The sequence below is a fragment of the Balaenoptera acutorostrata genome, chromosome 1, assembly GCF_949987535.1.
Source record: "Balaenoptera acutorostrata chromosome 1, mBalAcu1.1, whole genome shotgun sequence".
In the NCBI taxonomy this organism is placed as follows: domain Eukaryota; kingdom Metazoa; phylum Chordata; class Mammalia; order Artiodactyla; family Balaenopteridae; genus Balaenoptera; species Balaenoptera acutorostrata.
The window spans coordinates 79,434,384-79,456,023 of NC_080064.1; the positions used below are offsets into that span (position 1 = coordinate 79,434,384).

At 38.9% G+C, this 21,640-nt stretch overlaps 1 protein-coding gene across 3 annotated transcripts in view; it reads left to right on the forward strand.

Annotated features, from left to right (window-relative positions):
* The window catches only part of LRRC8C (leucine rich repeat containing 8 VRAC subunit C), a 90,180-nt gene that overhangs the window by 35,602 nt on the left and 32,938 nt on the right, over window positions 1–21,640 (forward strand). For 2 of the 3 annotated variants that reach the window (XM_057557869.1, XM_007176351.2), the window contains one exon: window positions 21,484–21,625. In XM_057557869.1, the coding sequence (XP_057413852.1) occupies window positions 21,484–21,625 (142 nt within the window). Of the gene's footprint in view, window positions 1–278; window positions 489–21,483; window positions 21,626–21,640 lie in introns of those variants that run through there. The other variant, XM_007176352.2, reaches the window with a different exon arrangement.

Here is a 21,640-nt window from a genome sequence, read left to right on the forward strand (position 1 = left end):
GTCTGGCTCACATAAACCCTTTGGGTTTGAATCCATACAAATAGATGTGGAGCAAAAAGAAGGGGTAACGCATTTTGAGTCTCCTTGTTTATAGATCTGTTGCCCACATACTCAACTATCGCTTTTTATTTATCTTTTATCCCCAGTACTTGACACAGAGTGGTTGGATAACAAATGTTGAAAGAGGAAGAATGGGAGGGATGGAGGAAAAAGGAAGGGAAAGAGGAAGAAAGAAATGGAAGGAAGAAGGTTCTACCCAAGGGAGGAAAAGAAAAAAAAAAAAAAACAAACAAACAGACTAAAGGAGACTCTCCTCTGACCAAAGGCTGAATTTCCTGTGTGTAACTCAGAAGTCAGTTCCGAAGGAAGAATTCTAGACAGATTCTGAGTGAGATGACTACTGTGCAGGCTGGTACACATTCGGACGGATGCAGGTGAGAAGAGCAGCCTTTGGCCCTCATAGCTGCCACCTTAGAAAAAGACTGCTGGTGAGTCCTGGTGACTTTTTGTCCTTTCAGTCTAAGAACATATAACTTGGGGCACCCCCTGTCTCATAGAATCTGAACGAGCTCAGGCTACCCCTTCCCTCATGTCTCCAGAGACAGAAGATATCAAGTCCAACCTTATTCGAATAAACAGAACCAAAACCTTTCTAATGAGTGATGGAGGGCAAAATGATATGTCTCAAAGGGGGAACCAAAAGCCGTCACATTTCAGACCTTTCATTCTGCCCAGAATGTTCTCCTGGTCCTGGGCTCCAACTTTATCAAAGTAACTATTCCTACCTATACTTCCTATTTTCATGCAGGCATCACTTCCTAAACCCCCTGTAGCTCAGGTACCTCAGTATAGTAAGTCCCCTACATACAAACGAGTTCTGTTCTGAGAGCACGTTCATAAGTCCAGTTTGTTGGTAAGTCCAACAAAGTTAGCCAAGGTCCCCAACTAACACAATCGGCTATATGGTACTGTGCTGTAATAGGTATATAATACTTTTCACACAAATAATACATTAAAAACAAACACAAAAAATAAAACATTTTTAATCTTAACACTACAGTTCCTTGAAAAGTACAGTAGTACAGTACAGCATCTGGCATCGAGTGAACAGGCAAGAAGAGTTACTGACTGGAGGAGGGATAGGAGGTGGGAGATGGTAGAGCTGAAGGATCATCAGCAATAGGGGACTGAGGGCAAGCTGCAATTTCAGTCACGCCTGACGTTGATGGCACAAGTTCTGGTTCCTTGCTGGATTCAATTCTATCTACCCTATTGGAAAAACGACCCAGTGATGTCTGCGTAGTAGCTTTTTTTTTTTTTTTTTTTTTTTTTTTAAATTTATTTTTGGCTGTTGGGTCTTCGTTTCTGTGCGAGGGCTTTCTCTAGTTGCGGCAAGCGGGGGCCACTCTTCATCGCAGTGCGCGGGCCTCTCACTATCGTGGCCTCTCTTGTTGCGGAGCACAGGCTCCAGACGCGCAGGCTCAGTAGTTGTGGCTCACGGGCCTAGTTGCTCCGCGGCATGTGGGATCTTCCCAGGCCAGGGCTGGAACCTGTGTCCCCTGCATTGGCAGGCAGATTCTCAACCACTGCGCCACCAGGGAAGCCTGGTAGTAGCTATTTTTATCTCATCATAGATGACACGGTAGCACTGGATTGCATTCTGAACGGCTGCCGCAACCTTCGTGTACCGTTCTACGTTCGGGTCCTGTGCCTCAAAAACTAACAGTACCTTCTCAAATAAAGAAAATCCCCTTGCCATTTCCTGCATCATGAATCTCTTCAGTTCTTCAGTTACTACTTCTTCCTCTTGTCTCTCTTTGTCCTTTCTCTGGGCCTCCAATTCCATCAGGTCTTCATCAGTAAGCTATGCAATGTAAGTACACAAAAACACAACCACTTGTAGAGGATGCACGCACGTGACAGTGTACGCCAGACACGTGAACTAACTTACTTGATTGGACACGCGAACATGTTTGTATCTTTGAAAGTTCGCAACCTGAAGGTTCGTATGGAGGGGACTAACAGTATACTACCAGAGTACCCAAAACTTCCACTTCATCATGCCTGTCACAATTGTGATTAAATGGTTGTGTGTCATTATTTACTATGTCTTTTCATCATGATATAAGGTTCATAAGGACAGGAGTTATATCTGTCTTAATCAATGGTATATCCACATTAGTGAGCTCAATACCTTGCAGATAAAAGCTACTCTAGTACCTCTAGAAAGAATGAATAAAGCTGCCAGGCACCGTGGTAGGTGCTAGGAATATAGAGCTTTTCAAAGGCACCGAATCTATCCTTGAAAAACTTTGTGCCTCTAGAGTAGCTATCTCTAATGATAATATATCCCTCTCTCAGCCTCCAGAAAGGAAAGACCAAGGATGAATCAAAATCCTGTGGCCTTCTACACCTCATTTCCCTAGGTCCCACTTCTTTCCCACAAGAATACCAACACTTTTCATATCTAAGAACATTGAGTAGAAATGAACGAACTTATCTCTCACCAATTTCTATTCCTTTGTTGAGTAGACATTTATTTTGTTTTTCCAGAAACAATTTTAACTTATGTCTGTATAACCATTTTTTTAGGGCCCTAAAACATTGGTCTGCTAAGTTTTTGACATGGGTCATCTGAAATAGGATTAAACATTACAAGATAAGTAAAAACAAATAAATCCCCACAGTTTTTCCGTAAACCTTGTCTTTTCCCTTGGCCCTAAGCCACCCAAAAGATTATTCACTCATTCCTAAATCCCGCTTTACTTCAGAATTTCCAAAGATCTCTCAGCTGTGAAATGTTTGACTTTTAAAAAAAAAAATTTTACTTGTTTCTTCGTCACTTTTTCCTTCTAAATCTGTTTTTAAATGTCTATGACCTTTCTGCATAGTTTTTCAGTATTTGTGATTAATAATTAAAACCTCCCAGTTTAACAACTCTTGAATCAGTTTTATTCCTTTCAAGCATCCTCAATCTGCCTTTTCATCCTACTGATGAAGTTGTTGAATAAAACTGCTTTAGATAACTAGATGTCACCATGCAAGTTGATATATTACTGGGCTTCAGTATGTTGTTTTCTAGGTCTTTGAACCATTTAAAAATACATTTGGCAGAGCTCAATATCTTTGAAATAGTTCTCTCAGGAAGACCTCATCTGGCCCCAAGCCATCTTTCTTACTAATAATAGCAACTGCAAGTAAACAATTTCAAAATATTGCTATACAGTTTGTCTATAAAGATGGTACTGTTTTGGGTCTTATTCCAAGTTAGCTGATGGGCTCTAAATTTTTCCGTCTATTTTCTTTCTGCTGACAAAGTATTCAAATTAATAAGTCTGAGATCTCACACTTGGAACTGTTTTTGGAACTGTTCTTGGAACTTTGTTTTTAATGAATTATTAATTTGTTCGATTAATATATATTGAGCACCTGTCACGTGCCAAGACTGTTAGGTGTTGGGAAGACAATGGAGACCAACGTTCATCCAGAAGCACACAAATGAATGGAAAATGGTGTCTCTGACAGGGACCACCAAGAGAGATCCACAGTGCTGTGAGAGCCTGCAGTGTTGGATTTGCCCTAGTCAGGGAGATCAAGGACAGCTCCTCTGAGTAAGTGGTACTAGAGCCAAGCTCTGCAGGATACACAGGAGTCTGAAAAGTGAGGAGAGATTGAAAGAACATTCCTATTGTAGGGTTAGCACCACAAGGACCTGCTACTATTGCTTGTATCTCCATTGTAGTGACTTTTTGAGAGCCCCAGAGATCACTCAACCTTTGCAATCATGTATATTGCATGCATATATACATGCAATCATGTATGTATACCTAGTTTCTTTCCTTTTTCTGGAGGGCGGGAAATAGGGTTTTATTATGTGTTTTGTTGTTTTTGGAAAAGAATATATCATCTTCAGAAACAGATGTATTTTAATGAATTGATTTATATTTTCCAAGGAATTTTTCATTTAGATTTTTGGCACAGTCTAGGTGTGAGAGGCAAGTAGCCTTTGACCATATTCTCCTAGAGCCTTCATATACGGAAGCTTCTTATGCCCTTTGTCAGCCTCTAGGATGTGAGACTCTAGGAGAACTGAATATCATCGCGTTAGATTTTATTTAGCTTTGCTGTGAGAAAATAAGAGTGGGAAGAGGGAACTCATATAATGTGTAAGTTGGAAAGGATGGGCCATGAAATCAATGTGTTAACTTTAGAGCCAAACCCAACAAATATTTTTCTTTTAGGCACAAAGCCTTGCATTAAATATTTACTGGTTGTATGGACAAAAACCTAATATTCCAATTTTCAGGTGCATTCATGTCAGTTTGAATATTCTGACAGTAAAATTCTGGTCATTGTTGATTTTCTCCTGTAGTTTTTTTTTTCTTGGAGACTGGAGGATCTGAACTTCTTCCTTCCATCATGGATTTTAGCCAACAGAAAAGACAGACCAAGAGCTAACTTCTTGAGAACAACCTTCTTGAAAAGCCCCAAAGAGATTTATTCAGCATTTAATATTTTTCTGCTATTAACAACGCTACCATGGTCCCTGATCTGAAAAGGGAAATGGTGAATGGCAGATTCTTATAAAGATGAGTTTAATAAAAAAGGACGATAAAAATGGTCATACTATAAATCCATTAGTCTTTCAATCTCTCACTTTAACCGCCAATCTCTTGTTTCCTGAGGAGGCTTACTTTTGTTTCCTACTGTATTTAACATGGCTGGAAATTTGAAATTTTACCCCGTTAAAAAAGAAAGCTTAGTAGCAAAGTTTTGATAACAAGTTGCTTTAACTTCCCTGTCACTCTTTTGGTTGGTGCTCTGTTTTCATACATACCAGACTACTTATGTGTGTGAAAAGGTGTTTGTAAAACACACCAAACTTTCTGTTGGAACAGAAAAGGCAACATTCCCCCCATAGAATCATTAGGAATTCGAGTCAACAAACTATTGAGCATTTTAGGCCTCATAGCAAGCAATATGAAAGAAAAGGTGATCCCTGCCTTTTCAGACTACTCTATTTTGTGAAAAATAAAAAACTTTTTAGTTTTAATGTTCTAGAGAGCAGGAATGTTCTAGAGAGCAGGAATATTCCCGTCTTCTCCACCTACCTCTCCTCCCTGTCCCTTCCTCAGAAAGAAAGTTGCCTTCCAGGTAGATGGCTTCCTGCACTTGTTTAAATCTTCTGGCCTGCACTGTATATTCATGGTGTGTCAGCTGCTTAGAACTATTGTGCTTTCTTTGTTCAAGGGGGAAAACTGGACTGAAGATAAGCCTCAGTCTTTTTTTGTCCATTAAAGGAAGAAATAAATCATCTTCAAAACAATCATTACAGATTTACTAAATTGAAATCTAGACTTAGTTTTTGGATGTGAAGACTGGTAAGAACCGAAACCTCGTCTAAATCACATAAGGGGAAACACACAGTCTTTTCAAGGGTTTAGAATCCTATGGGGTCGGGGGAGGGGGGGATTTGAGTATACACTAACTCCTGGAAGATTGTTCATGGTTTAAAGGAGGTAGAAACAGTGTGGAATGAAGAGGTGACCAAGAAGACCAGTGGGGTGCAGAGAGCTGAGGGAATGAGTAACATTTTATGATAATCTTTTATGGTCAGGGTTTAAAAAACTATTAGATCACAACTTATCCTCATTTTCAAAAAGATTTCTGAGTTGAAATTTACTTAAAGTGTATAGAATAAGCATTACATAATTATTAGTGTCATATACATGTAGCTGAAGCTCTTTGACAAAAATTCCAAAGAAATCAAGATCTCACTAAGATTTATAAATGCAGTATTCCAAACCACTATATTATAAATAAGACTTCTTTGTTTGGATCTGTTTTCTGCCACTTGTTTCTTAATAGGGTAATGTTTTGATAAGGGAGTCGCAAAATGTGGCCATTGGGTACAGGTTGGTGCCTAAGAAGTCATCATCGAATGACACACCCTCTTTTAACTGGTGACAGACATTGTACATTAAAATTTCAGTGACCCTTAACTTTGAAATTATAAATTATTCCTGACTTTTGTCCTTTTCTCAGTCTCTTCAGTAGTGGATGTCCTTTGAATAATCACTATTTACAGTGTGAAGCTGTGTGGTAATAGTTACTCTCTTATTTATTGTAGTATCAAACTATAACAGAGGATAATAACATAATAGAAGAATTTGGTCTTTACTACAAAATGCTCAATTGGGTGTGTGTATCTGTGTGTGACTGTGTGTATGTTTAGGCCTCTTTGAATTTAACGAATATGTATTGAGGGTCTATTCTAAGGCATTGTGCTATTTTCTAGAAGATACAAGTTAAACAAGATATAAACCTTGTCCTCAATGAAATGAAAACAACAACCTCTTTAAATGCACCATTGGCACCAGAAACAATAATCAATCACATGGACAAAGAAGAGCAGTTACAATTCATGCTTTTATAGGAATTTCTTTCATGCGCATTCTCCTAGTAGAGTACACAGGGGTGAGGCAGGCACTTTGTCTATTTTGTTCACTTCCATTCCACCAGCACTTAGCACGGTGCCTGACATATCTTAAAATTTATATTTTTAATGTACATTTTAAGATACATTTTAATAGATATTTATTATAATGCTATAATTATTTATAGCAAGTGCATGAGTAAATGAATTATGCTTGTGAGAGAGAAAAATCAGCTACTGATAATAGTACATAACAAATTTTTGGTGGTGGTGTGATGAATTAGGAGATTGGGATTGACATATATACACTAATATGTATAAAATAGATAACTAATAAGAACCTGCCGTATAAAAAAATTAAATTAAATTTTTTCAAAAAAGCTTATGACTATGCTAAAGATAACTGTGGAAACTAGTATGTAAAGCAACAGCCTTGAGATGTGTGGCCTGAAGCACAGTGACTAAAGGGGTTTTCGTTAAATATGGGAAGGGTATAATGAGAAAGAGGTATTATATCTTAATTGATTAAAAGAGAACTAAAATTGCCAGGTAGGCATAATTTTTGTTCCCCACCTCTCTTAGAAAAACAGGTTAAGCTCATTTTGAATACTTTTCAAATCATGTGATTGGGCCATTAATTTAACACATGGCATAGCGGAAATATCCAAGGAGATGATAGTACAGAAGTATCCATTGGGTTGCAAGTTCAACTTGCCTCATGATTCCTTCTGAGTCTAAAGTTCTCATTTATGGGACTATAAGAGCACTATAGCTTAAGAATCATTTAAATGTATTAATAATTATTTTTCATTTTATTTTCAAAGAGGGACATGAAAAGAGAAATTCTATTTAAACCATTTGTTTTCTAGTATATTTTAGATTCTGTACATTCAGATCAGCATGATGTAGTATTAACTAAGCTGTAGAGTAAGAGGTAAGATTTGATTAGAAGTTAAGGCTCACCACTAGCTGTGTTCCTTGGGCAAGTCACCTAATCTCTCTTGGCTCAGGTTGTTCACTCATAAAATGAGAGTTATGGAGTGGATGACTTCTGAAAGTGCCTTTCAGGTTCTTAACTGTTATAACCCATTTATGAGTTTCTTTAAGTATGTCTATAGAACCATATAATTATGGTCTTCTTTAGTGGATTTTTCTAAAAAAAATTTTGTCGCATATACCACAACTACAGAGTAAAACACAATCTAGAGTCACACTCTCCTAAGAAAGAAAGATATTTTTAAAAAATTAGAAACTTTGGCTTTTGTCCTGTTTTTTATTTCCATCTTTGCACTGCTAGAGGAAAAGTAATTTGTTTTATAATTGATGTTTTGAGCATGTTCTGATGACTTTATTTTGATTGGTACCACTGAGAAGAACCCATAAATAAATCATGGTATTTCTGTGCCCTTCCTCTTTTGCACTGCTTTTCTGCACTGGCCTTGGCTGTGCCGAGCGATGTCCCGGCCCTGCACTGTGGGATCTTCCTCCCATGACATTACTCAGACACACGCTTTGCTTTTGGAAATAATGATTATTTCCAAAACGAAAGGCAATTGCACCCCCTATCTTTATTAAAATTACTAGTTATTCACTGATTTATTCAGCAAATATTGAGTGCCTACTATATGCCAAGCATTATCTTCTAGGTACAGGGACACGTCAAAATACAAAATAGAATTCAAAAGAAAGTTCCTGTCCTCAAGAAACTTTCATTCTTTTTGGGGAGACAGACAATAAGGAATATAAGTATTTTTTGACAGATGGGATGTGGGATGTAAGAGACAAAGAAGATTCACAGATAACTCCAAAAACGTTGGTCTGAGCAACTGGAAAGATGGAGTTGCCATCAAGGGGGAAAAGTTGCAAGAGCAACAGGGCTTTGCCCTGTTGGAGGTGGAGATAAGGGAATGGAACTGGAGTTAGTGTGACACATGGTGAGTTTCATGTGTCTGCTGGATGTCCAGATGGAGATACCGAGTAGGCAGTTGGGTCTGCCGTTTAAAGCACTATGCTCACAGGGGAGTGAGTTCGGGAAGAGAACTGCATCGAAGACTAAGCATTGGGCACACCAAAGTCAGAGGTCAGGGGGGAAGATGAGGCAACAGACAAGTAGTTAAAGAAGGAACAGCATGGAAAACAGGAGAAAAACCTAAAGGCTGTGACATCCTGAAAGCCAAGTAGAGAATGGTCATTTTATGCCAAATGCTGAAGATAGAGCAGGTAAGGTGAGAGCTGAGAATTGACCATTAGATTTAGCCACATAGATGAATAATATATGTGGGTTTCTTTCCTGTAGAATTCACACTTGATGCTCAGGAATTACTGAATTTTTAAAATTCATTTTTGTAAGGGGACACTCACTATGTTACTGATATGATTACTCTTATCACTTGGAATTGGCCCTTGTTTCCTTGAGTGGTATATGATTGTACCGTCTAAAGGTGATGCCATTCTCCAGTTGCCAGAAAAATGTGGAACAAAGCACTGTTAACCATATATACCCACCTGATAGCCGTTGGAAAACAGTGTTAGCAATCAGATTTGAATCAAAGTAGAATATGTTTGATATTCTTAAAGTCATGGGTTAACAAATAGAGTAGAATTTGTTCTGTAATTAATTTTGGGGAAGATATTAAACTTCTCCTGAGAGGGAGGAAGACAGATTGTTTCAGGAAGAACCGGATAAATGAAAGAAATAAGAAACTCTGAGTTTGTAACTAACTTTACCAATATTCTTTACCAAAGGATTATATGATGTGATATTTTTGAGAGGTAAAATTTTATAGACAATGAAGCCATTAAAATGACTTTTGGTAATAAGTATTTTTAATAAAAGTAATGCAAATAGATTTCTGCAAAAGGATACAGAGGCAAATATATAACATAATATAAAAGTTTATATATTTTTAATTAGGATACCAGAATCTCTTTTTTAAAATTTTTTTTAAAAATTTTTATTGGAGTACAGTTGCTTTACAATGTTGTGTTAGTTTCTACTGTACAGCAAAGTGAATCAGCTATACGTATACATATATCCCCTCTTTTTTGGATTTCCTTCCCATTTAGGTCACCACAGAGCATTGAGTAGAGTTCCCTGTGCTATACAGTAAGTTCTCATTGGTTTTCAATTTTATACAGAGTATCAATAGTGTATATATGTCAATCCCAATCTACCAATTCATCCTACCCACCCCCTCTTGGTATAGGATACCAGAATCTCTTGATTGAATGTGAAATGCCATGTTTCCAAAGACATTATTAGGTAAGCTAAAATCTTACATAATGGTTGGAAATTGGAGCTGGAAGAAATATAAAGATAACCATTTATACTTCTAAAATAGAAAAAGTTTTTAAATATAAGTATAATTATCCTGATTGATCTTTAGGGCAAAAAACTATGTAAACTCAGCAGTTTATTCAGAAGTGGCTTCTTCAGCTTGAAATGGTCACAAATCGTGTGGAAACTACAATGATAGTGAAAGAGAAATTGTTTCATCACTGTAATACACAACTTTAAGAGGTGCTGAAATTTGTGAAAGAATACAAAATTTTTTTCAATTAAGCAAGCAGAAGGTTCATCTACGCTTTGTTTAGTTTTGGAGTTTTTAAGTCAACTTCTCCTTTACTTCCTTTTTTTTACATCAAAAATAATTCCAAGGATTAAATCTGTGCTGGATATTGGCTTTGAGCCTTGTGATATGTTAAAACAATAAAGTCTATGTGTATGTGTATTATACATCTGTATGTACATTATACATATGTCTACATACATTTATATGTATTATATATGTACATACATATAAGGGCATGTACATACACGTGCACATACACACACTTACCCAAAAGAGGTTAAGTACATTGAGTAGAGTTATGACGCTAAAAGTCTGTTTCATCTTGACTGTTTGTTTCTCTGACAGTCCGTCTTAACTAGGCTGTACCAGTATTAGGAAGCAGTAGATAATACTTAAGTTTCTTAGATTCCTCAGTTTGTCTTTATTTTCCATATTAAGAGAATGATGCCAATGAAACAACTCAGCCAAGGACTCGGAGAATCTCACTATTGAGTGCCGAGGCCTTTGCTTTTTCAAGGTGAGCCATAGATAAAGGAAGGAACAGTGAGCCTCTACCTCAGTGGTTCTCAAAGTGTGGCTCGTGGAACACCAGTCACCTAAACATTTTTAGGGGGTCCACAAGATCAAAACAAATTTTTAATGCTAAGATATTTTTTGCCTTTTTCACTGATGGTACAAAAGCAATAGTGGGTAAGTCATCTTAGCATGAATCAAGATAGAGGCACCAAATTCTACTGTGGAGTATTCTTCATTGGCACACATTTACAATTTAAAGGAAGAAAAAAGCCAGTTTCATCTAATGTCCTCATTGAATCAGTAAAAATTATTATTTTAATAGCTCTCAACCTTTGACTACATATTGTAATGATATACAGTCTGATGAAAGGGAAGAATACATAAAGCATTTCTGCTGAATTCAAAGTACAGTAGGTGTCTCAAGGGAAATCCTTATTTGAGTTGAAAGTTGAATTAGCCACTTTATCATAATGTACGATTTTTAATTGAATAAAACAACTGATTATTCAGACTTGAGTATGTGGAAGATACTTTCTCAAAATGATTGAAGCGAACTTGACATCTCAAGGAAAACAACTGATAATATTTGCTGCCACAAATAAAATTCAAACTTTCAAGTGATGAATAGAATTTTGGAAAATTAGTGTCCACCACAAGTTGGATAGCCTCCAATTACTTAAAAAATTTTCTGATGAAAGTAGTAGTGATATTAATGAATGTGATTTTTAGGTATGATTTGTCAACATTTGGAAGATCTCCATAACTAAGTGATCCTGTATTTTCCAGATGACCAACGTATGTTGTTACCAAATCAGGCACAGATAAAAGATCCATTCAAAGTGCAAGATAGATGAATGAGTTGTGTTTTTTTTTTAACATCTTTATTGGAGTATAATTGCTTTACAATGTTATGTTAGTTTCTGCTGTAAAACAAAGTGAATCAGCCATATGTATACATATATCCCCATATCTCCTCCCTCTTGTGTCTCCCTCCCTCCCACCCTCCCTATCCCACCCCTCTAGGTGGTCACAGAGCTGATTCCCTGTGCTATGCATCTGCTTCCCAATAGCTATCTACTTTACATTTGGTAGTGTATATATGTCAATGCTACTCTCTCACTTCGTCCCAGCTTACCCTTCCCCCTCCCCATGTCCTCAAGTCCATTCTCTACGTCTCTGTCTTTATTCCTGTCCTGCCCCTAGGTTCTTCAGAACCTTTTTTTTTTTTTAGATTCCATATATATGTGTTAGCATACGGTATTTGTTTTTCTCTTTCTGACTTACTTCACTCTGTATGACAGACTCTAGGTCCATCCACCTCACTACAAATAGTTCAATTTCGTGTCTTTTTATGGCTGAGTAATATTCCATTGTATATATGTGCCATATCTTCTTTATCCATTCATCTGTCAATGGACACTTAGGTTGCTTCCATGTCCTGGCTATTGTAAATAGAGCTGCAATGAACATTGTGGTACATGACTCCTTCTGAATTATGGTTTTCTCAGGGTGTATGCCCAGTAGTGGGATTGCGGAGTCATATGATAGTTCTATTTTTAGTTTTTTAAGGAACCTCCATACTGTTCTCCATAGTGGCTCTATCAATTTACATTCCCACCAACAGTGCAAGAGGGTTCCCTTTTCTCCACACCCTCTCCAGCATTTATTGTTTGTAGATTTTTTTGATGATGGCCATACTGACAGGTGTGAGGTGATACCTCATTGTAGTTTTGATTTGCATTTCTCTAATGATTAGTGATGTTGAGCATCCTTTCATGTGTTTTTTGGCAATCTGTATATCTTCTTTGGAGAAATGTCTATTTAGGTCTTCTGCCCATTTTTGTATTGGGTTCTCTGTTTTTTTGATATTGAGCTGCATGAGCTGCTTATACATTTTGGAGATTAATCCTTTGGCAGTTGCTTTATTTGCAAATATTCTCTCCCATTCTGAGGGTTGTCTTTCCATCTGGTTTATGGTTTCCTTTGCTGTGCAAAAGCTTTTAAGTTTCATTAGGTACCATTTGTTTATTTTTGTTGTTATTTCCATTACTCTAGGAGGTGGGTAAAAAGGATCTTGCTGTGATTTATGTAATAAAGTGTTCTGCCTATGTTTTCCTCTAAGAGTTTGATAGTGTCTGGCCTTACATTTAGGTCTTTATCCATTTTGAGTTTATTTTTGTATACTGTGTTAGGGAGTGTTCTAATTTCATTCTTTTACATGTAGCTGTCCAGTTTTCCCAGCACCACTTATTGAAGAGGCTCTTTTCTCCATTGTATATTCTAGCATCCTTTATCAAAGATATGGTGACCATATGTGTGTGGGTTTATCTCTGGGCTTTCTATCCTGTTCCATTGAACTATATTTCTGTTTTTGTGCCAGTACCATACTATCTTGATTACTGTAGCTTTGTAGTATAGTCTGAAGTCCGGGAGCCTGATTCCTCCAGCTCCGTTTTTCTTTCTCAAGATTGCTTTGGCTATTCGGGGTCTTTTGTGTTTCCATACAAATTCTGCAATTTTTTGTTCTAGTTCTGTGAAAAATGCCATTGGTAGTTTGATAGAGATTGCACTGAATCTGTAGATTGTTTTCCGTAATATAGTCATTTGCACAATGTTGATTCTTCCAATCCAAGAATATGGTATATCTCTCCATTGGTTTGTGTTATCTTTAATTTCTTTCATCAGTGTCTTATAGTTTTCTGTATACAGGTAGTTTGTCTCCTTAGGTAGGTTTATTCCTAGGTATTTTATTCTTTTTGTTGCAGTGGTAAATGGGAGTGTTTCCTTAATGTCTCTTTCAGATTCTTCATCATTAGTGTATAGGAAGGCAAGAGATTTCTGTGCATTAATTTAGTATGCTGCTACTTTACCAAATACATTGATTAGCTCTAGTAGTTTTCTGGTAGCATCTTTAGGATTCTCTATGTATAGTACCATGTCATCTGCAGACAATGACAGTTTTACTTCTTCTTTTCTGATTTGGATTCCTTTTATTTCTTTTTCTTCTCTGATTGCTGTGGCTAAAACTTCTGGAAATATGTTGAATAATAGCGGTGAGAGTGGGCAACCTTGTCTTGTCCTTGATCTTAGAGGAAATGGTTTCAGTTTTTCCCCATTGAGAATGATGTTGGCTGTGGGTTTCTCATATATGGCCTTTATTATGTTGAGGTAAGTTCCCTCTATGCCTACTTTCTGGAGGGTTTTTATCATAAATGGGTGTTGAACTTTGTTGAAAGCTTTTTCTGTATCTATTCAGATTATCATATGGTTTCTATCCTTTGATTTGTTAATATGGTGTATCACATTGATTGATTTGCATATATTGAAGAATCCTTGCATTCCTGGGATAAACCCCACTTGATCATGGTGTAGGATCCTTTTAATGTGCTGTTGGATTCTGTTTGCTAGTATTTTGTTGAGGATTTTTTCATCTATGTTCATCAGTGATATTGGCGTGCAGTTTTCTTTTTTTGTGACATCTTAGTCTGGTTTTGGGATCAGGGTGATGGTGACCTCATAAAATGAATTTGGGAATGTTCCTCTGTCTGCTATATTTTGGAAGAGTTTGAAGAGGATAGGTGTTAGCTCCTCTCTAAATGTTTCATAGAATTCGCCTGTGAATCCATCTGGTCCTGGGCTTTTGTTTGTTGGAAGATTTTTAATCACAGTTTCAACTTCAGTGCTTGTGATTGGTCTGTTTATATTTTCTACATCTTCCTGGTTCAGTCTTGGAAGGTTGAGCTTTTCTAAGAATTTGTCCATTTCTTCCAGGTTGTCCATTTTATTGGCATATAGTTGCTTGTAGTAATATCTCATGATCCTTTATATTTCTGCAGTGTCAGTTTTTACTTCTCCCTTTTCATTTCTAATTCTGTTGATTTGAGTCTTCTCCCTTTTTTTTCTTGGTAAGTCTGGCTAATGGTTTATCAATTTTGTTTATTTTCTCAAAGAACCAGCTTTTAGTTTTATTGATCTTTGCTATTGTTTTCTTCATTTCTTTTTCATTTATTTTTGATCTGATCTTTATGATTTCTTTCCTTCTGCTAACTTTGGGTTTTTTCTCTTCTTCTTCCTCTGATTGCTTTAGGTGTAAGGTTAAGTTGTTTATTTGAGATGTTTCTTGTTTCTTGAGGTAGGATTGTATTGCTCTAAACTTCCCTCTTAGAACTGCTTTTGCTGCATCGCATAGGTTTTGGGTCGTCGTGTTTTCATTGTCATTTTTTTCTAGGTACTTTTTGATTTCCTCTTTAATTTCTTCACTGATCTGTTGGTTATTTAGTAGCATATTGTTTAGCCTCTATGTGTTTGTATTTTTTACAGTTTTTTCCTGTAATTGATATCTAGTCTCACAGGGTTGTGGTCAGAAAAGATACTTGATACGATTTCAGTTTTCTTAAATTTACCAAGGCTTGATTTGTGACTCAAGATATGATCTATCCTGGAGAATGTTCCATGAGCACTTGAGAAGAAAGTGTATTCTGCTCTTTTTGGATGGAATGTCCTATAAATATCAACTAAGTCCGTCTTGTTTAATGTATCATTTAAAGCTTGTGTTTCCTTACTTATTTTCATTTTGGATGATCTGTCCATTGGTGAAAGTGGGGTGTTAAAGTCCCCTATTATGATTGTGTTGCTGTCAATTTCCTCTTTTATAGCTGTTAGCATTTGCCCTATGTATTGTGGTGCTCCTATGTTGGTGCATAAATATTTACCATTGTTATATCTTCTTCTTGGATTGATCCCTTGATCATTATGTAGTATCCTTCTTTGTCTCTTGTAATAGTCTTTGTTTTAAAGTCTATTTTGTCTGATATAAGAATTGCTACTTCAGCTTTCATAGTCTTTATTTTAAAGTCTATTTTGTCTGATATAAGAATTGCTACTCGAGCTTTCTTTTGATTTCCATTTGCATGGAATATTTTTTTCCATCCTGTCACTTTCAGTCTGTATGTGTCCCTAGGTCTGAAGTGGGTCTCTTGTAGACAGCCTATATACGGGTCTTGTTTTTGTATCCATTCAGCCAGTCTGTGTCGTTTGGTTGCAGCATTTAATCCATTTACATTTAAGTAATTATCAATATGTATATTCCTATTACCATTTTCTTAATTGTTTTGGGTTTGTTTTTGTATGTCTTTTCCTTCTCTTGTGTTTCCCGCTTAAGAAGTTCCTTTAGCATTTGTTGTAAAGCTGGTTTGGTGGTGCTGAATTCTCTTAGCTTTTGCTTGTCTGTAAAGGTTTTAATTTCTCCATCGAATCTGAATGAGATCTTTGCTGGGTAGAGTAATCTTGGTTGTAGGTTTTTCCCTTTCATCACTTTAAATATGTCCTGCCACTCCCTTCTAGCTTGCAGAGTTTCTGCTGAAAGATCAGCTGTTAACCTTATGGGGTTTCCCTTGTATGTTATTTGTTGCTTTTCCCTTGCTGCTTTTAATGTTTTTTCTTTGTATTTAATTTTTGATAGTTTGATTAATATGTGTATTGGTATGTTTCTCCTTGTGTTTATCCTGTATGGGACTGTCTGCACTTTCTGGACTTGTTTGACTATTTCCTTCCCCATGTTAGGGAAGTTTTCAACTATAATCTCTTCAAATATTTTCTCAGACCCTTTCTTTTGCTCTTCTTCTTCTGAGACCCCTATAATTCGAATGTTGGTGCATGTTACGTTGTCCCAGAGTTCTGAGACTGTCCTCAATTCTTTTCATTCTTTTTTCTGTATTCTGCTCTGGGGTAGGTATTTCCACTGTTTTGTCTTCCAGGTCACGTATCTGTTCTTCTGCCTCAGTTATTCTGCTATTGATTCCTTCTAGAGAATTTTTAATTTCATTTATTGTGTTGTTCATCATTGTTTGTTTGCTCTTTAGTTCTTCTAGGTCCTTGTTAAACATTTCTTGTATTTTCTCCATTCTATTTCCAAGATTTGGGATCATCTTTACTATCATTACTCTGAATTCTTTTTCAGGTAGACTGCCTATTTCCTCTTCATTTGTTTGCTCTGGTGGGTTTTTACCTTGCTTCTTCATCTGCTGCATATTTCTCTGTTTTCTCACTTTGTTTAACTTACTGTGTTTGGGGTCTCCTTTTCGCGGGCTGCAGGTTCGTAGTTTCCATTGTTTTTGGTGTCTGCCCCCAGTGGGTGAGGTTGGTTCAGTGGCTTGTGTAGGCTTCCTGGTAGAGGGGACTGGTGCCTCTGTTCTGGTGGGTGGGACTACATCTTGTCTTTCTGTTGGGCAGGGCCGCATCCAGTGGTGTGTTTTGGGGTGTCTGTGAACTTAGTATGATTTTAGGCAGCCTCTCTGCTAATGGGCAGGGTTGTGTTCCTGTCTTGCTAGTTGATTGGCATGGGCATCCAACACTGGAACTTGCTGGCAGTTGGGTGGAGCTGGGTCTTAGCGTTGAGACAGGATCTCTGGGAGAGCTCTCGCCGATTTATATTACATGAGGCCGGGAGGTCACTGGTGGTCCAGTGTCCTTAACTCAGCTCTCCCACCTCAGAGGCACAGGCCTGACACCAGGCCAGAGCACCAAGACCCTGTCAGCCACATGGCTCAGAAGAAAAGGGAGAAAAAAAGGATGAAAAAGAGAATAATAATAGATTTTAAAAATTATTATAATAAAAAATAAATAATAAAAAAAAGAAGAGAGCAACCAAACCAATAAACAAACCCACCAATGATAACAAGCGCTAAAAACTATACTAAGATAAACATAAAAGTTAGAAACAAATCAGTCACAGACAGCAAACCCCAAGTCCACAGTTGCTCCCAAAGTCCACCGCTTCAATTTTGAGATGACTCGTTGTCTATTCAGGTATTCCACAGATGCAGGGTACATCAAGTTGATTGTGGGGATTTAATCTGCTGCTCCTGAGGCTGCTGGGAGAGATTTCCCTTTCTCTTCTTTGTTCACACAGCTCCTGGGGTTCAGCTTTGGATTTGTACCCGCCTCTGCATGTAGGTCGCCTGAGGGCATCTGTTCCCTCCCAGAGAGGATGGGGTTAAAGCAGCAGCTGCTTCGGGGGCTCTGGCTCACTCAGGCCGGGGGGAGGGAGGGGTACGGATGCGGGGCGAGCCTGCGGCGGCAGAGGCCTGCGTGACATTGCAACAGCCCGAGGCACGCCGTGCATTTTCCCAGGGAAGTTGTCCCTGGATCACGGGACCCTGGCAGTGGCGGGCTGCACAGGCTCCCGGGAGGGGAGGTGTGGAGAGTGACCTGTGCTCGCACACAGGCTTCTTGGTGGCGGCAGCAGCAGCCTTAGCGTCTCATGCCCGTCTCTGTTGTCCATGCTGATAGCCATGGATCACGCCTGTCTCTGGAGCTTGTTTAGGCAGTGCTCTGAATCCCCTCTCCTCACGCACCCGAAAACAATGGTCTCTTGCCTCTTAGGCAGGTCCAGACGTTTTCCTGGACTCCCTCCTGGCTAGCTGTGGTGCACTAGCCCCCTTCAGGCTGTGTTCACGCAGCCAACTCCAGTCCTCTCCCTGGGATCCGACCGAAGCCCAAGCCTCAGCTCCCAGCCCCCACCCGTCCTGGCAGGGGAGCAGACAAGCCTCTCGGGCTGGTGAGTGCTGGTCGGCACTGATCCTCTGTGTGGGCATCTCTCCGCTTTGCCCTCCGCACCCCTGTGGCTGCGCTCTCCTCCGTGGCTCTGAAGCTTCCCCCTCCGTCACCCACAGTCTCTGCCTGCGAAGGGGCTTCCTAGTGTGTGGAAACCTTCCTCCTTCACAGCTCCCTCCCCGAGGTGCAGGTCCTGTCCCTATTCTTTTGTCTCTGTTTTTTCTTTTTTTCTTTTTCCATACCCAGGTACGTGGGGAGTTTCTTGCCTTTTGGGAAGTCTGAGGTCTTTTGCCAGCATTCAGTAGGTGTTCTGTAGGAGTGTTTCCACATGAAGATGTATTTTTGATGTATTTGTGGGGAGGAAGGTTATCTCCATGTCTTACTTCTTGAAGGTCCTCCCTGACGAATGAGTTTTAACATCAAGGAGTTTGAAAAGTTCATTGATATAGTTTTCAGATTCCATATTGCAACTAACCAAGTTAGTCTGATATATTATCAAAAGTTAATATCCCCAATTATATAAAAAGTCTGTTAAGATACTCCTCCCTTTTCTAACTGCATATATATTTGATTCATAAATTTCAATCAAAACAACATATCTCAGCAGATTGAAGAAGCAGATATGAGAATCCAGCTATATTCTATTAAACCAGCTGTTAAAGAGATTTACAAAAATGTAAAACAATGCCATTATTCTCATTAATTGTTTTTGTGGTGGAGAATATAGTTATTTTTTATAATAACAATTTATGGTAACTTGTAATGGGTTTGTTATTTTTAAGTGAGTTAATATATATTTTTGAAATTTCTTGGTTTTAATTTCTCATGTGGCCGGTATTGGTAGGTATCACCCACCTAAAAAGTGCTCTTTGAGGTCCTCCTCACTACGTTTTGAACATGAAGGGATCCTGAGGTCCAAACGTTTGAGAACACAGCTCTCAATGAAATACACATTGGTATATTTTATTCCTGAAATTGTTCCTTGCTTCAAAGAACAAGCCCAATTCCCTCCAAGATGTACAGGAACTTATCATGAAGGAGACAATAACTAAATCTATCAAAGGATGTAGACGACAGCACAGGTACCATACTTGTTAGTGCTGTCACTGTAGCTGGCTAGGGTCCCCCCCAATCTGATTGGGTGAGCATTGCTCCATGAACAAGCATCTGAATTCACCCATCCATGTAACAGACAGTTGTTCAGGGCCTCTTGTTTTCCAGAGACTGTGGTAAGTGGTAGGATCAAAATAGAACAAGACAGTCGCTTCTAGGCAGAATGTGGAAGTTAAGATGAGTTCGTGCCTGTCTGTGACCGCCACTGGACATCTGTGATGAGAAAACATTTGGGGCCATGAGATTATAATGATCCATTGAGAAGAAAAAGGTCATGAAAGGTCATGAAAATCAAACTTTGGACTAGTCTGAAATGCTAATAACACTAGGAATAAGTGAAGTTTTTTATTTAGCTTGGGTGGCTTGCCTGCAACGTGTGTTTTGAGAACACACATATGCATAACATATAGGTTTTCCCCCTTCAAGAAACTTGCAGCCCAGTGGTGGTAACAAAGTGGAGTTAAGAAAGTTGTGTTTGGGGACTTCTCATGGTGGTCCAGTGGGTAGGACTCCGCACTCCCAATGCAGGGGACCCTGGTTCCATCCCTGGTTGGGGAACTAGATCCCGTGTGCATGCTGCAACTAAGAGTTTGCGTGCCACATCTAAGAAGTCCTCATGTCACAACGAAGAGCCTGAGTGCCGCAACTAAGACCTGGCGCAGCCAAAAATAAATAAATATTAAAAAAAAAGAAAAGGAAAGTTGTGTTTCAATAAAATGAGGCAATCATATCAAATGCTGCACAGATGTCAAGTAGGTAGGTCATAGGTAAAAGCAGCACCAAGCGGTTGAATTTTCAACGTTGTGTTAAGGAAGACAAGTTACTGCTTAAGAAAAAGTCAGATAAAGCAGTGAGATGGAATGGAACACATTATAATAGTTTCCAAAGATAAACAGCAGTGAACTCAAAGAAGAGGCTCTGGTTTTCTCTAGGCTGTTTATTGTACAGACTTTAATTCACTATTAGGGAAGAGAAGATCCAGGAAACAAAAAGGCTTGGGAGAAAGAGCACCAAATGTAGCCTTTCCCTGCCTTTAATCAGACTAAATAACAAGGGCAGGTGTAAAAAGCAAGATTATTGGATCCAGAGATGGCAAAACGGAGAGAAACTGTCTTTTTGGCCCTCACTGGCCACCCTTATTCCTTGCCATGAGATAAGGAAAGAATATTCCTTCTCCCAGTAGCTGGATGGTTACCTTCAAGTCTTAGATCATAATACAGGCAGTGGGACTGAGCGATAAGAAAGGACAATGCAGGCTAAGAAAAGGATGCGTCTCTTTTCCGCTTTTCCCAGAGCCTCAGTGCACCCAATTCATTTATCCTCTGTCATTTAGATAGAGTTAGGTGTTTACAGAGAAAACTGATTTCTCAGAGGATGCGTTTGAGGTTCACAGTGAAATATAAGGAGTTTAGGAAATAGAGAAGAAAATCAAGTCAAAAGCACAGGAACCGGATTTTGTTAGCCATCAAACGGGAGCAATTTGCAGTGCCTGTGGGTGTCATGTCTGGTCGTGGCAAACAAGGAGGTAAGACCCGCGCCAAGGCCAAGTCGCGGTCGTCCCGCGCAGGTCTGCAGTTTCTGGTGGGGCGAGTGCATCGCCTGCTGCGCAAAGGCAACTACGCCGAGCGGGTGGGGGCTGGCGCGCCCGTGTACATGGCGGCAGAAAAAAAAAAAAAAAAAAAAAAGCACAGGAACCAAAAAAAGAGGGAGGGCAAAAAAAAAATTGAAGTTCTCCCCAACACCTCCTCCCCACAATGAGATTGTCCCTTTTACAAGAAAAGGACCAGTGGCAAAGTCGTTTGCCTTCCCCAGGGAGCAAGCAAAAGGCTTTACAAATAGGGCTTAGTAAATAATTAATACCAACCAATGCTGAGGATACACTTAAAAAAATAGTTTGAAGCAAAAACCCAAGATGATAAGATAAATAGTAGAAACATTTTAAAGGATGGGCTCCGCTCTTTCTGGCATCGTGGTGCTCTGTTTAGGGGAAGGGAGACACCAGGAAACAACGGGCGGCTCTGGTCATGCTCTCTGGTCCATGTGGCGCTAAAGGGCACCCGCTGATTAGACAAGAGTTAGTAAAGGTACTTGCTTTTTCTACATGGGGCTCCTTATTTCCTCAACTGGTGGATTTCTCAATGGCTTGTTAAAACTCTGAGGTGCCGTGACAGCTCCTGGACTGATTCAGACCACTGAATCCGACGAGTTGAAGCAGAATTTCAAATGTTGTTAACAATGCAGTAGGTTGTGCATAAAGATAAATTAATTCACCAGTAATCTCCCTTTTCTCAGAAACATGATTCCGGTGACGGAGTTCCGGCAGTTCTCTGAGCAGCAGCCTGCCTTCCGGGTTCTGAAGCCATGGTGGGATGTATTTACCGACTACTTGTCCGTGGCCATGCTGATGATCGGTGTGTTCGGGTGCACTTTGCAGGTAGGTGCCTGGACT